At 33.2% G+C, this 16,173-nt stretch overlaps 2 protein-coding genes across 8 annotated transcripts in view; one reads left to right on the plus strand and one right to left on the minus strand.

Annotated features, from left to right (window-relative positions):
• The window catches only part of LOC119634406, a 104,409-nt gene extending 91,739 nt beyond the window's left edge, over positions 1–12,670 (plus strand). For 3 of the 5 annotated variants that reach the window (XM_038028546.1, XM_038028545.1, XM_038028544.1), the window contains 3 exons: positions 691–824; positions 923–1,181; positions 1,790–2,996. In XM_038028546.1, coding sequence (XP_037884474.1) covers positions 691–824; positions 923–1,181; positions 1,790–1,893 — 497 coding nt within the window. In that variant the 3' untranslated portion in view covers positions 1,894–2,996. Of the gene's footprint in view, positions 1–690; positions 825–922; positions 1,182–1,789; positions 2,997–12,428 lie in introns of those variants that run through there. The other 2 variants (XR_005246958.1, XM_038028547.1) reach the window with 2 other exon arrangements.
• On the minus strand, positions 7,241–12,358 carry LOC119634408 (calcyphosin-like). 3 transcript variants are annotated; one of them, XM_038028549.1, is made up of 9 exons: positions 12,344–12,358; positions 12,208–12,248; positions 9,741–9,821; positions 9,205–9,338; positions 8,057–8,176; positions 7,930–7,987; positions 7,612–7,824; positions 7,414–7,524; positions 7,241–7,359 (listed from the first exon to the last, which is right to left on the minus strand). In XM_038028549.1, exons 2-8 carry the CDS (start codon positions 12,232–12,234, stop codon positions 7,420–7,422), a joined length of 738 nt encoding a protein of 245 aa, XP_037884477.1. In that variant the 5' UTR covers positions 12,235–12,248; positions 12,344–12,358; the 3' UTR covers positions 7,241–7,359; positions 7,414–7,419. The 3 variants fall into 3 exon arrangements, with proteins under 3 accessions (XP_037884477.1, XP_037884476.1, XP_037884478.1); XM_038028548.1 differs by having other exon boundaries at positions 7,241–7,524; XM_038028550.1 differs by lacking the exons at positions 9,741–9,821; positions 12,344–12,358 and having other exon boundaries at positions 7,241–7,524; positions 12,208–12,325.
• Positions 12,671–16,173: the final 3,503 nt, after the last annotated feature.

Below are 16,173 nucleotides of genomic sequence, written 5' to 3' on the forward strand. Positions count from 1 at the left end.
CTTGATACACCGTTTAATTATTAGATAATGAAGACATGAACGGACGAACAACAAGAGTTGACGGCTAGTCAAAGAGCATTTATTTTTTGCATAAATCATCACCTTACACATTGGTGGTAGTGCTCTGAGCTTAAGAACACTATTCTATAGCTTAAGTGCAAAGGTTGCTGATACGGTGACATTTTAATACGAAATTACGTTCTTTCACATCTGAATTATTAGATAGTAATGCTCTGCCTTCTAACAAGATGCCTGCATCCCAACTAACCATCTCAATAGTCTGTCTGAAATGAAAGGTATATTATGATAATAAACCTTGAACTTTTTTATTATTGCTTATGCAAAAGCGCTGAGCTTTAAAAGATTCACTATGCCGTCCTTTCCGCTTGATTCTCCTTTGAGTGATGTGCAATCACTGTCCAATTTCTCATGTTAACCGTCTCTCTCTCTCTCTCTCTCTCTCTAACCAGGACAAGCAAAACAAAGCAATTTTAGTCAATTGTATGCTTAAGGCATCGGATTTGAATTCTTGATCTATTCGCATTGAATGGCAAATGTTGCCGAATGTTGGCCTACGATGCTGTCTACACTTCGATGTAGGGACATTGTGAACAACAAACTATTTTTATTCGTTTCTTTCCAAAACTAAAGTAACCTTAAATTAATCGTTTATTTGGTCTTTGTTAATAGCGTTACCTCAAAGTGATCCTTTAATTGAAAGTTTTAATCCAATGTATCGTATGGAAGATTTTCTAAGCGCAATCTGTACCTCTGATTATTCGAGTCTACCCACGAAACTGACATGGTATATTAATGGGGAGCTTGTAAGTAATATGAACTCTTTGAAACGCAGATTTTTCGACTTCATATAAACGAGACTTTCATAATTATTTCATCTTATATATATTTTGTACTGTATAAGGCTTCGCTAAGCGAACTGCAACCGAATGTAGATACAAGCATATCAGCACATGGGTACATATTGCGACGACAAAAATTGCAAGTACACTTTTACCTAAGTGGCCCACGATTCTTTCATGCCGGTAAAATTTTACAATTAAAATGCGTGGCAGAAATAGAAAACTATCCGGAACTTATACGAGAAACCTCATTGAATGCAGCTTTAATACCATATGACAACTTAAATAATCAAATGTTGATTCATGCTGGGAATAGTGGCGGTAAGTGGCAAAGAATTTAACGAAAAAGTAACTCTCTTCGAAAGCTATACGACAATCAAAATTATCTTGAAATGTCCATGTGTTCACTTAATAATAATAATAATAATAATAATAATAACAATCACAATAAGATTGCATCTCTGAAAGCAAATGAACTATGGGTTAAATTGAACATTTTTTAAATCTGATAATCAGAAAATCGGTGAATAAATTCTAATTGAAAAAAGTGTGCATCAAGGTGCTTATTATGCTCCAATGTAACTATAAAACCATTTATATGCAATCCCTTAACAATGAGGCTGCATATACAGCAAATATTTCTTGATGGAATTGTAATTGATTTCTGGCCCGTTATCCTTTCATAAATTTGAAAGCAAATTGATTTTGCTCGACGAAGGGAAGAAAAGAGAAACATGCATGTATGTGGGAGATCAGGCCACGTCCGTATGCATGCAGCAAATGTAGAATTGATTTTCGTGTGTGTGTGCGTGTGTGTGTGTGTGTACGTGTGTTTTTATTTATTTGTTCTTTCCATCTTATCTCATCAATTTATTTACACAATATTCTCTTTTTGTACACTTCGCTTCTCGCCATCTTGTAAAGCACAGGAGCCAACACAGATTTTAAAGCTTTAAATCATCGTCACACAATCGTTATGCATTTCACAGTTGCTGTGATATGTGCGACCGTGTTGTATACGTGGAATTTATGATCTCTGCCAGGTATTGTTCTCAAGTATTAAATAAATGTAATAAAAATAATAAGTGTGAGGATGAAGTGAGTGAGTGCATGTAAAACGTAATGATCGATTATAATACTTGACAAGCAATCGATGGGGACGGCAATCATCAGTTACTATATATCATACCTTTAGTTAGTCTCTTCAATAGAATGTGAACGGTAAAGTTAGAGAACGGGCCGGGCCGGGCCGGGCCGGCCATTTAACCGTTTTAAATTGAAATAGAAATGTAAAGAGATGTTGTACATAAATAAAGCTATGAACGAATGAAAAGTTCATAAATCGAACACAGAATCTAAATCCACAGCATACCATAATTAATATCTGAATTGATGTGTACTTAGTTGTAATTACGATACGTTCTGATCATAAATTTAAGTGTTTTATATTGATGTGTATGTGTGAACTTTTATTAGATATTATTAACATTATAATGTAAACACATAAAAACGAACGGTTGGTGATTTAATTTTTCCTTTTAAAAATCGAAAAATTCAATTCAATGATATTCAACGTAAGCTCAGAGATATTTCTTCTTTCGTACTACTATGAGAAAAAAATAAAAAATAAAAAAATAAGAAAAAAAAATGCCTTTTTTTTTTTTTGCTGTGGTTTTGAGAAAACAAACACTTGCCAGAATGCATTTCAGTTTTAATGAAAGTTTAATTTAAGACTTTAAGACAAGTAATTATTCTTAACTTCTTTTTTTTGTTATACAAAGCAACAAAAACTACGCAATAAAGGAAAACCAAAGACATCGATTTCTTTAGCAAATAGTTCGTACTACAAAGTTTTTTATATTCGAATTTTTTTTACATACATATGTTAAGCTTTTACGTGAACTCAATACTTTTTTGATAAATTATTTTTAGAAAATTTTGAAAGAATTTGTCCAAAAAGTATTAAGCTTCTTACTTTATAATAACATAAAAGACTTAGAGTTCAAGCTAACAAAGTCCAAATATCTATAGACATCACCCTTGATTGCTTCGAACGTTAAAGCGATTAACGGCAGCCGAAGTGCAAAGAATTTCCTGATCCTTATACCGGAAGTAGCGGCACAAAAAAAAAAGATTTAATCGCTTTCGTTTTGCGAATTGCATTAATTCATTAGTTCTTCGCAGAAGAACGAAGTGGTAGACCTGACATTAAAGGGAGTGTAGCTACTTGGCGAAAGTAATCGTAATTACATTTGTGACAATAAGTAGATTAATCACGCGGCGAAAGACCCCTGCTGTCTGGCAAAGTCTCTACTAAGGGCTTAGAAGCTTACATTGTCATTTTGACGGATCGAAAGAAGAAGCTGCTCCTGCGACCATTTCTAACATTTCGAAAGAAACTCTCAAAACTTACCAATAGCAAGCATATCCTTTATCGGTGGTAAAATTGAGCCACCTACTTACCCTAACTGGAGAAAAAATAGAGACAAGTAGTATAATAGGTTCAGCTTCGTGCGGGATATCACCAAAGTGCGAACTCTACGAACCTAAGTGAATACGATATTAGTGAGCGGCCTGTTTTTCACTCGAAAGAGTTGATATTTTGTAGTGATAGGATTATGGGGATAGGTCTTGCTGGAAAGAAATTCTTCTAACGAAACAGTCCTTACACTACACAAACCAATTAATTAATTTTTAAATAACAATCACTTCGCTGCCAATTTAAATTCAATACTTTTTTGAGAAACTATTGCCCTTCTGTCTTTATTAACTAGCAAAGTATGGGGCCTATAAATGATTATGTTCGTAAGCGACACCGTACTAACCCCGATTTTGGTTAATTCGAGCCAGAGAAGAGTTTGGAAAATTTCAAGGTTCATATGAATGCCGTAGCTCATGGCTGCGCTTGCCACTACTACCAACTTAAAGACACCCTTCAACTATGACATTTAAATGCGAAAAATTTAATCAGAAGAGACTTATAGACCTTGAAAAACAATGAATTGATTAGCGGATCAGTTTCACTTACAAGGAACTAATTAAATTACTTTTGACCTTATGGTTGCATTATAAGTATGTATTATTTTTCTTATACTAAATTGAACGACAACTACGTAAAAAAAGAAGAAATTTTTGCAAACTTCATTTAATAAAAAAAAAATAACGACTAAAATTGTAAATTGAAACAAATATTATTATTATTAAGAAGAGGGAAAAAAGAAAACGAAAAGCAAAACCAAACCGTTGCCAAACATATAAATGCACAAAACCAACTAAATATTTATGTATTTAGTTATCTAAATGCTAGGCACACAACTTTTTTGTTACTTTTCATGTATAACATATAATAATAATAGAAATAAAAAAATTAACAAAAAAGAAAATAAATAAAACGATATCAAAATGATACCAATCGGTAAAAACTGGCACTTGAATAAAATTGAAAACTAAACAATTTGAACAACAACAACAACAACAACAACAACAAAACCGAAATTGTATAAAATAAATAAATCTGCATTGCTTAAGGGTAATTTAATAAAAATAGGATTTGAAAACTAACTTAAAACGAAAACCTAAACTGAAACCAAAAAAAAAAAAAAAACAAAGCAAAAAACGCAAAAAATAATAATGAAAATAGCAACAAGTTCAAGGCAAATAGAAAGTAAGGAAACAAAAAAAAAAAAAAAAAAAAAACCGAAAAAAAATACTCAACCAAAAAAAACGTGAAAAAAAATGTTATTCGTCTCAGAGCGAATCTTTAATATCGACCACCCAAGCCCATAGACATACATACGCGCAAATCGGCCCGATTATCGTCGAATTGACTGCCGACTCAAGACTATTTCTGAGCTTATATCTACATGAACCCGGAAAAATGTTTGTAGGAAAATTTTGAAGGCGAACCCCTCGCGAACTCCAACTTACTAACAGCAATTTATGAAATTTTTTTTGAAAGTCTAGCCTCTTTTTTTTTTTTTTTTTTTGTAATCTTTGCAACTATGAAAAATTAAGTAGCCTGAGTATCGAATCACCAGCGCATTTCAATGTGCTCCAGAAGAATAATTTCTTTAACTTTAAATGTTTGCTAATATAAGGTCCTTAAGAACAGAGCAATAAGTTGACGGATGTGCGGTTCATGGACACTGCACATTCTATGGAATCCTCTCGCATGCTTTTCTAGGTTTTAAAAGCTTCCCATTTTGCCCCTTTACAATCCCATATTTAATTCTAAATCTAAAAAACATGACATTTAAGTCATTTAATCCAGTGTATGTTTATTCTCCGGGGGTGGGTGGTGGGTATAATGATTAATGCAGATATAAAAAAATCGAAAGATTTGATTGTTCAGTTGTGTCGTCAATCAGTTATTTAATTTAATTTAATTTAATTAAAGGTAAAACTTTTTGTATAGAAATATCTTAACGCATATAAATCATACCAACTAACTAACTAAATAAATTGAGTAATCTTTCAAATTCTTAGGATGACTAACATCATCACACTGACACTTGCAAACACGACTGCCTAATGCATTCTTCATCCAAGAATATTACAAAAGCCACACTCAATACGACATAGACGCATTTACCCCTTAAGCTCATGTATGACTGTAGTCTGTAATACAAACTGTACATTAAAAATTTACAAAATATATATAATTTTAGGATTACATAATAATAATAACGAAGTTATTGTGAAATTTACTCAGAAGAAAGAGTAAAAACAAAAGGAAAAAAAAAAAAAACGAAAGAAATTGAAAATGTATTAATAAGAGACACAAACACATACAATTGATATTATTGACAGTAAAGAAAAGTCGAAAATTTATTTAAATTTAATCAACATTTATTATAATTGTTAAATAATTTTGTTACTATAAAAATTTCACAAAATCAACAATAAATAATAAAACTAATTAATTATAATATTAAGATAAGTATAAGATATTATCGCTCATCGCACACAAAAAATATTCACTTGTGAATACATAATCATATGAGCATATGTTTCATTTAACGCTAAACAAAGGTAAGTTCCTATCGACACCCGTTTCTAAATACCCGTTTACCTAAAGTTAACATACTTTCAAAGTTCCCTCTTGGCGAAATAATACTAATAGATCGTCAGTTCCTCTCTACATCTAGAGAATAATACGTTTTTTTTATTTCATCGCTCAAATTATTCTCAATCAACACAATATTTTGACTCGATTCAGGCTTTTTCATCTAACCATGCGTTATGTGGTTGTCTCCGCTCTTGTGTCTTCACGCAGACAGCCTGAAAGCCTTTCACATGCTTATGTGCTTATATCGCATCAACTTTAACTTTTATATTTCACATCCAAGGCCCAATTGATAATACCTCCAATACGATAACCATCCGTCTGTAGTCAAGTAAATTTCCCATAGGCCCGATAGCTGAAAATAAAACCCCGCGTGCTCTCTCTTCCTTTCATAAGAATCTTCCGCAATAAATAACAATGTTAATCTGCAGTTCGCCAAGAATATCGATCTTCACTTTATATAACTCTCAGTGCGATAAAATAGGACCCCGATGACAGAGAACGATAGCACAAGTGTATAAGAGCTGCGTTTTGTTGCGGGTCCCTTTTTGACTAATTATTGCATAAATTTATAATCCAGTGCATATATATTTGGCTATACTGAAAATTGATCTCAAACTTTTAATGTCAAATATTCTTAATAAGAACGATTTTAAGTAAAAAAAAGCGATACCCTCAAGCTGCTTAGCCAGCGTAAACCGGCATGATACGGAAGTAACAAAAAAGAGAAGAGCCTCCTGAGCAGGAAGAAAAAAAAGGCCAGTGGACAGTAATCACTGTTCAAAATTATATCTTTTGAAACTTTTCAATATTTTTGCTTGCCCTGAGTCGCATCGAAACACTTAATTTACGTTACGTAACTTAAAAGACAAGGGATTTACTTGCTGTTAAGTCTTAATTTATTGAATTTTTGTTATACGTTTCCCTGCACGTCCGCATAAGGTCTGGTTGCCTTGGTAATTATCAAATTGAAGCTTAAAATGTATTGCGTTGCTTTCACTCACATTCCTTTCTCCCCGTATGCGTACGCAAAACATGAATATTATAATCGGAAATGTGCAAAAGAAAATTTTGCAATTTATCTTAAACTTATAGCACGGAAGAGAAGGCTTGCTCATACATGCCTGGTATGTAATAATGACTTGGCTTTAATCCTTACCTATTATTTGTTTCATTAAAGCAATCAATATATCATGAAAGGCTGTAAGACTCTTAAGACCATTTATTTAATTTAATTTGAGTAAAATAATAATCAATGCATCAAGAGAAGCATCAGCTCAGCATCAACATCATTATCAAGAATTTTAAAATCTTCTGTGCTTTCACATAAATTAATAGTTTATTGTTATGTGCTTCCGTATTTAATGCTAGGATATACGTTTAAATAAATCTACTTCAATAAATAGTGTTACATAAACACACACATGCGTTCATCTAAATTAAAAGGAGATTAGTTTAGGCAACAAGAAAATCATCTAAAGAGTTTACATTATTTTATTGCAGGACATAAGCTTTTTTCATCATAACTTCAAAGTACTCGTCACTGTCAATGGACGCACTAATACTGGCGTAGTAATTTGTAAACTCTTCTTTCGTAACCTAAATATTAGAAAAGAAGAAATGAATGAAAATTGCTTTCATTATACGATATGTACGCCCAACGCATAAATGTTTATCATTTTTTACTTGTCCATCTCCGTTTCCGCGTCCACCCTCGAAAGTATGCAGGAATTCTGTTAAAATTTCGTCTTCACTCTTTTCACCGCTCTTAAATTTGGGATGCTCGCGGGCGCTATAGACATTCTTTAAATCCGCTAAAGTAATAACACCATCGCCGGTTTTATCCATTTTCGCAAAAGCTTGATTTATTACCGCTATACGTTGCTGTGACATAGGAGGCTGTAAAATATTCCCCAAAAAAATTTTTTTTTTTTTTTTTTTTTTTTAATTTTTATGCTAATGCTCGCTCGTATTTTCAATCAGTGCACCATTACAATTACTTACTCTTAACTTGAGAAGAAATTCTGTCATATTTATCGAACCACTACCGTCTTCATCAAAGCTGCATGAAAACGTGAAAGCATGAATGAATAAGACATTATTATGGACGATTGGTCGCATGTTGTTTTACCTGCGAAACAATTGCTTAATCTCCTCTTTACTTATATCCAGACCAAATTCTTTAACACCTTTTGTAAATTCTTCTTCGTTTAATGCTTTGCTGCCATCATCATCCATATTGCGAAAGGCTCTATAAGAAGAAGAAATGAAGTAATGTTTACATAAAGAAATCCGATATGCAAATATAAAACGGATATAAAATTGCACGTCTTTGGGCGCATATGCTCTTTATGTTCCAAAGATAAGTAAGCTTTATGCTGCTTTATAAAGCGAAATTTTTAAACGGTTTAAATGTTTCTGTGTACCGAAGGCTACATGCATTTATCTCAATCTATCTATTCGCCCCCATATCCCCCTCTCCCTCTCTCTCACTCTCTTTTTCTCAATGCCACTCACGTTGTCTCTCTATTGACGGCATTTTTATAATCGCAAAAATTGAAGTACAATACGCGGAGAAAACTCTTCCTGATCAGTCCAATTGCTCAAAGGAATGAATGGCCGTATGTGCGGGTTTCCTATAAATGTGAGCAACTTATGTTCGATTGTGAACGAATCACTTTTTATACCCAGCAATTTTGCAAGCTGTGGAAATTTTTATCGTGGATATATTGCAGTTTATTAGCAATTAGCAAAGACCCCGAGAAACAAAGATGTTCTAAGTTTTTCTTATTCCTCACCACACGCATTTATTACCCGAATTGAGACCACTACTCCACTACTAATCCACTTGGAAGAATTTCCCATATTTTTGGTCAAATTTGAAGTAAATAGCTTCAGTTTTGCCGGAGGGAAAATGTGTATCACAGAAATTGCACGTACGGTCAGACAGGCGTGCTTACATTGCTTCAGAATTTGTTGCTCATCACAAACGTAGTACAATGTCTCTCTTATGAAACCACGGAAAACCCATATTATAGAATTTTGGAAATCGCAATTGACTTGTTGAAGCATGGATAACTACCTTCCTGTATGGATAGAGGTTGTGCTACTTTTCCTGCGCTTCTGTTACTGTATTCTCAAATAGTTTAAGAAAACATGAATAGACGCAGTTAAGCACATCTGGAGCACTTTACATTAAATAGATATGTATAGAGAGAGAGAGAGAGAGATAGAGAGAGAGAGCGAAGGAAAAAAAGAATGTTCATTAAATCCATTTACCTTCCCAAGCCATGAATGCCGGTAGCGCCGCGTGTCAAGCAGAGTGCTCGCATTTTAGTCAATGGATCCATACCGCCAGCAGCTAGTTGTTCTGATGCTTTGTTACGTAGATTAGCTTCTATCTTTTCCAAATCCTATTAGTTAAATATAATAGAAATAAATTTCACTTTATTCGTATACCAAAAAACGTAATAAAAAGAAATAAAGGGGAAATCCATGAAATCAGGTTCTATCTCGCTTTTATTTAATTAAACACAATGAAACGGTGGATAGTAAGCGCATATAAGCTTATTAGCGATCACATAACCAATGAGTGACATTACATACATACATTACAAAATCCATGTATTATCCAAATTCATATGAAAAACACAAAAATTCTCGCTGGATTTTTATTTTGATTTTCTTGTATTTAACTTTTGCTTTTAATTAATTTTTATTAGTCTCGCTTTTATCTTCGCATTTTCGTATTTGCATCTATGCCTTAGAACTTTTTATACACATATACATATACATATTAGTAGCTTTATACTTACATTTAGAGATTTCGATTGTAATGATTGCTGACAACTTTGTAAAAATACTACAATCAACAACAGTTTGCCCCATCCCACACTCTAGCGAAAGAAAATTTCAATTTAAAATTAATTAACAATAAAAGCAAATGAAAATCAGAAAAAAAAAAATTTTGTCATATCATTTCGTTACTATTTAAGGCAGAAGCAAGTCGTCCTACCTACATACATGCTAATGCACACATTGTAAACAACAAATAACGATAGAAAGAGATAGAAGATGTAGAGATGCTCAATAATTCAAAATAGCGTGCATACGTTTTTAAAGATAAAAAACAAAAACGAAAATTGAGGAAAAAATCAATAAAACATATAATTGATGCTATTCGTATAAGTGTCATGCCATGCCGTGCATGGTTTGCATGCATTTATGCATGTGCCTGTGAGAACAAGTGCTGCTGGAAACCTGGCCTTAGAAAGTGCTTATGAATTTGATAGGCTTTTAAATGAAAATATTTACTTTTCTTCCTAAACAAAAAATATTTCATTAAAGTCGAAGACAACTCTCGCCTGTAATTCGTGCGATGAATAAAATCTTTTAAATATGAATATGAGAAAGCTTGAACCGTACATTATTTTGTGATTGGCATTCCCTCTAAATAAATTCCATTTCATTTCAAGGCTGGCGAAGCATGGCGTTAAAAAAACTTTTTTAAAAGATTTTACATTTTCACATAACTAACTAATCGTCTGCTTCTTGTAGAAATAGAACATAGAACGGGAGGAGTTTGCTTTACATTCGTTATGCTTTACAAGCGACAAACAATTTCTCCGTTGTCTAGGGTCGAATTTTATATACCCATCACTTACAATCGAACAAGTATTTAGTTTTTTTCTTACGACGGATTGACCGAACGACACCGATCTACCGTGACTTAACAGCATACTTTTGTATCAATAGCTTAACAACTATTTTTTTAAAGGCGAGAGTTGATCGATCGAGACCGATCTGCTCTGATTTAGTAGATAGCCCTGACATGCACTTTTATACCATGACTTTCACATCAAATTTATAGTTCGCTAGTACGTTCACCACTGGTACGTGTTTATGCCATCTTCTGGAGCATGTTATATGTGTTATTTATGGAGCACGATCACTTTCAAGCTTATTTGACGAGCCTCACATCACTCATGCAGGTCGCAGGATGACATACAGATGTACGGTAACTATTGATGAATGCCTGTGATTGCTAGATAGTGCCAACCTTCAACCGAAATGTGTCAAAATTTCCTCACATTCCCACCATTAGTTTACAAGTTGCAGTTGGTTTCGTCACTAAAACAACTGTAACATATAAACTAATGCCTATCATACTATCTAAAAATCATATGGATTCGTAAATAGTGACGACGGATGTATGTTATGCTAATGGTCGAGCGAAGGGCTAAAATGAATACATGTCTATATTTCCTCGATCTTAGGGCAAGCGTCGTCTTTGAGATACACCTTCTAGCACCTAAGACTTCTTATTACCCGTAATATTTTTTAACTTACTATCAATATCGATTTAATAGTTTCTCAAATTATGGGGTTAGTTACCGATAACTGGTGTAAGTGTTTGTGAAAACGAGTTTATCAGCCACAGAGATTTCCCTTACCCAACATAGCCATAGTGTACATGTGTGTTATATGCAGTGTTATACAATGTCAACAATAAGTTTTCTTGTGTGCAATAACATTACTCTCCTTTTGTACGTGTAATTTACTTTGATATTGTGTGGCGTCGTTGATAGCTACCCATCGAAAAAATGTGGAACCGAAAATGTCTTTTACGTCAAACAAAGTCCGTACAAGATCGGAATATTATTCTATCTCGTTAGAAGGGAAAGACAATACTGAGATGTAGGCATGGTTTGAAAATTGAAAATTTTTCAAGTCCTGTCTATAGTGCGGTGGCAGTGTGGTTTGTTCAAACGCTGCTTGACTGACATAATCATGATTTTTTAGTTGGTTTACGTTGATATCTGACGAATGTCGCAACTAATCTCGTTTTCGTCTGTATGCGTGCAATGCCTAGCAGGCCTTTTAAGTAAAATTTAAACCGTTACGTCTTAGTAGCCACACATAAAACGGATTTAAAACTATTTTTTTACAGCCGATTATTGTTTGCCTTTAAATAGCCGATCCAAAAAAGAAGAAGAAAAATTAAGAATGCCTTCACTCGCTCGTCACGAGAGCAGTATAACAATCGTGATTGCAAAAAACTCTTTAAAAGACGAAAACTTTTGGTTGACATTGTTGCTCGGTTGTTCCGAGAATAGTTTCGTATTCAATGAATCACACTTTAGTAGAAGCGGTATGAAAGCAATGCTTGGAATTGACCTTATACATGACTCATGCGTTCATGAAAACCAACAAAACAATTACACATACATGCATATCATTAACGCAAAAATTCATTATAGCTTTAGGAAAAAAACCACTTACGAAAAATTCATCAACCATTTTGTGCATTAAATATTTAAATGCTATAAAAATCCAAGGGTAAGATGAAAAGAAAATTATTTAACACAAAAGCCGAAATAAGTTTCACTTGAGGTCAGTGAGGTCAGAACACACTTACGTTAGTTTATTTATATATTTATTTATTATATTTATAAAAAATTAATTTCTCTTTTTTTCTTTATTTTCTTGTTTTTTTTTTTTAGGTTTTTTCTGATTTACGTGCTGACTTATCAGCTTTAAAGCGCAAACTAATATAGAAATAACTAACGAAACGGTAACAGCCGGTGAGTAGTCGATCGTTTTTATTTTTTTTTACTTCACTTTTCATTTATTTGTTTAAGTTTATTTTGTTGAAATAAATCCCACATCGTACGCTACACTACGTAGGCGATGACGAATTGTGTGTAAAAAAGTAGAACGATTTTCTCTCCGCATCTGTTGACAAAAAAAAAAAACCAGTTTTTATCTTTACTGCAAGGGGTAAAGTTGCTAAAGCTCTGCACACAAGAGAGAACACATTTGACTTGATGTTCGTAAGACAAGAAAGAATTTGTAAGCGATTTAAACCGAATCTTCAAGCACTCATCGCTTACTTGCTATCGATACTTGATAATGACGAAAATAACGAATAACATAACGTACATATATATGTGCCAGTACCAGTGCCAGTGCCAGTGTCAGTGTCAGTGCCAGTGCATAAACATACTTGATGTATGTACTTAACACACCCGAAGGGTAAGGCTCCGAAAGCAGCAAGTTTTAACATGCATGATCTCTTAGATATGCAAGCAATGCGAGTAATAGCATAGCGAGGAGAGTAGAGATCACATTGGAAGCAGAATTTCAATCGTTTAGTTTTGATTGAATCTCTCAGTGGATTTAAGAAAGGTGAGAAATTTCTGGAGAACTTTTTTAGACAGGCTTTTTTTCTATTCGCATTGTCCAATAATATATATATATATACATATACATTTCGGTTGAGATATCTTCGCGTTATAATAATGGATAAGCGTGGGGTTTAAAGAAGTCTTTTCTTAAGCCATCTAATATACCCAGCTAGGGACCTCGCGCGCAAACCATTGCTCTGAAATTATTATAATTGTGATCTGTAAAAATTTTGTTTGCTTCTACCGCCATCTTCCCTGCAATATTCTTTTTAATTTAGTAAGACCAAGCCAAACTTATATCTAAATATAAGTGAGAGATTCAATAAACTTAGTATATCCCTATTGTGGGATAGTGGCTCATTCTAATGCTTCTTCAAATTCCATAAATGATTTCATGAGCTATTCGTCTGCTTTAATTGCTGCTTGTTTAATTTAATTGACTGTTTTACTAACACAAATGTTCTTTTCATTTTGTCAATTAGACACACCTTGCACTGCTATGAAATTTCTATGCTCTACTTTTCAAAACATCATCTATAGGAAAAAGTTTAATGAAAAAAAATAAATAAAAAATGATGATAATGAATGATTTAAACAATAATTGTCGTTAAATTATTTAAACTTGAAAAGTATGCAGTAAAGCAAAACCATAGATTTTGCTTTTTCGCTCTACTATAGCGTGTACGATATTTTCATTTAATATAGTCATCGTTTGCAGTTTGAGGCCTTGATTAACAATTGGACCATAGGGCTGGACCATAGATATCGCACAGTCTCTAGCAAACAATTCATATTCTTTCTAGAATATCACCTCCATTCGACAATTTGTGTAGGAAGAGTAGTGCTTTCAGTGACGCTACTTGCGTTATTTTCAAATCAATATAAAAACTCGAATTTGTTGTGTCTTGATTAAAACATTACTTTTTAATGGGAAAAGACTCCGTGAAAGCATTGCATTGCCATGGAAAGTATTAAAGTAAACATCTTCCGTTAAAAACAATAATTCGTCGGCGGTTTATTGTTGTTATACGAGGCCGCAAATGCTATGGTGCTAGACCTAGACATAACTACACTGTAACATATCAAAGACTATTCTCAAAACTATTCTCGATAATGGTTAGGTAAAGTTGCCAACGAGACTTCGATTCATTTTGCGTGCAATTTTAGGCTTGAGAAAGCCGAGCCCTGCTTTTACGATTCTCTACACTGAGAAAACTCAATAGTTATGGTTTATGGACTCGCTGCAACGAATAGAAAGTTTACAGCTATCTGTCGATAAAGTTTAGTTCGAATGAAAACTCTTTCGACCGTAAAATTGCTCAACTAAGATATGAGTGAGTTTACTTGGTATCAGAAACGATGAACCGGGCCTTGGAAAAAGATTTGATGAGTTAAATATGTTGAAGTCAATATTTTTGGGACTTTGACTAATCGGTCTATAGAAAAGATCGCAAAGAGAGACTATTCCATGGGCTTTACTTTGTCAACGTATGAGAAATATTTGGCCGAGACTTTTAAGTTAAAGTGCGGTTTTGGGAAGATGGCTGAAAATATTTAACATGGTTTGCAACGTACATTGGGTGGATCAACCTACACGACGACTCAAACTCTTATTCCTTCGGAAGCAGTAGTTAATGGATGATACAGCCATTTTCTCTGTTTATTGTCTTGTCCTTTCAAATGAAGCCTTCAATATTTGTCAAGCCTGCAAGTCAAAAATTCGATTGCTCAAGCCATTGTTACTTAAAAGTTAAAGTTTATGCTCATCACCCAACAAAATATCGTTTCTTGATTTGTCTCTTCTATATTGTAGAACATTTTCTTCTGCACTTTATCTTTAAAATGTTAAAAATGTTTTTTCTGTTAAATTGAATGATTCATGAAATGTAACGTCATATTTGTTATTTTCATTGTAACAAGTAATTATAGCTACTTACGAACGCTTTGGGGATCTCTGGCTGAACTTAAGCCAGTACTTAGTGTGAAAGGCCCTTATTCGCGATTGTTACTTCATGTAAGTCCCTTGCTATAACTTGTTACCGAAGAACTTCTGTGTCGAACTTACAAATCGCTGAGCTCGATAAACTTAAACGTCATAGTTCATTATTGACAAATCGATGCTTAGCATTAGATTCTATGGCCGTTCAGCAGCAACATCAAAAAATTAAAGTTTAAAATTGACATCAATGTAATCATTAGAGTGTGATGAAGCAATCGCACTACTATTTTACCATAAATTGACATAATGTCTCGAATGTCTTTTGCTTACATATGTGTGTCAAAATATATTAGAAAAAATTTCATTTATTGTGACATTTGGATATTAGTTTAAATTTAACAGAAAATAAACTTGAAAAGCTTTTCAATGTATTCAGTCGTAAACGAACCTTCTGTATATGGATATGTCTAACTTAAAAATTCTCTTTTTTTTTTAATGCGAATACATGTATAGTAAAGACACTAAAAAATAATGAGCCTAAAAATAGAAAAAGATTTATTTATTTCCAATTGTCAGCGTACATAAAAGGCAATCGAATGAATACAAGAATGAAATAAACGACACTTGGGATAATGAAGGCTCAATACTTTTAGCTAACTTGTTCCAAAAACAATATAATGATACGTAACGATTACATGGGAGAGAAACATAGGGGAGGAGAAAATATGGTATGTGGTGTCGTACGAATGTCAGAATAACACTAAAATTTACGTACACAGATTCGCACGCATAAACGGTATACATTTATATGCAAATGAATAACATCTATACAGGCGGACGTAACATATTTTATTTTACACTCGTATGAGTTAACGTTTAAGATTTAAAGCGCGCACATTTATACATAAATAGATATGTAGATAGATAGATAGACAGATATACATATATATATGTTTCTATATAGTTACATACATAGATATGCGTTTATATATAAATATGTATATAGCAAATAACATTGAAATTTTTTATTCATTTACTTAATACCCTCATCATCATTATTATGCAGATTTTGCTTTTTCTTAACTGCTGCTGTTGTTCCTTGAAGATAATAAAAAAAAAAAA

The sequence above is a fragment of the Glossina fuscipes genome, unplaced genomic scaffold (genome assembly GCF_014805625.2).
Source record: "Glossina fuscipes isolate IAEA_lab_2018 unplaced genomic scaffold, Yale_Gfus_2 3, whole genome shotgun sequence".
Classification (NCBI taxonomy): domain Eukaryota; kingdom Metazoa; phylum Arthropoda; class Insecta; order Diptera; family Glossinidae; genus Glossina; species Glossina fuscipes.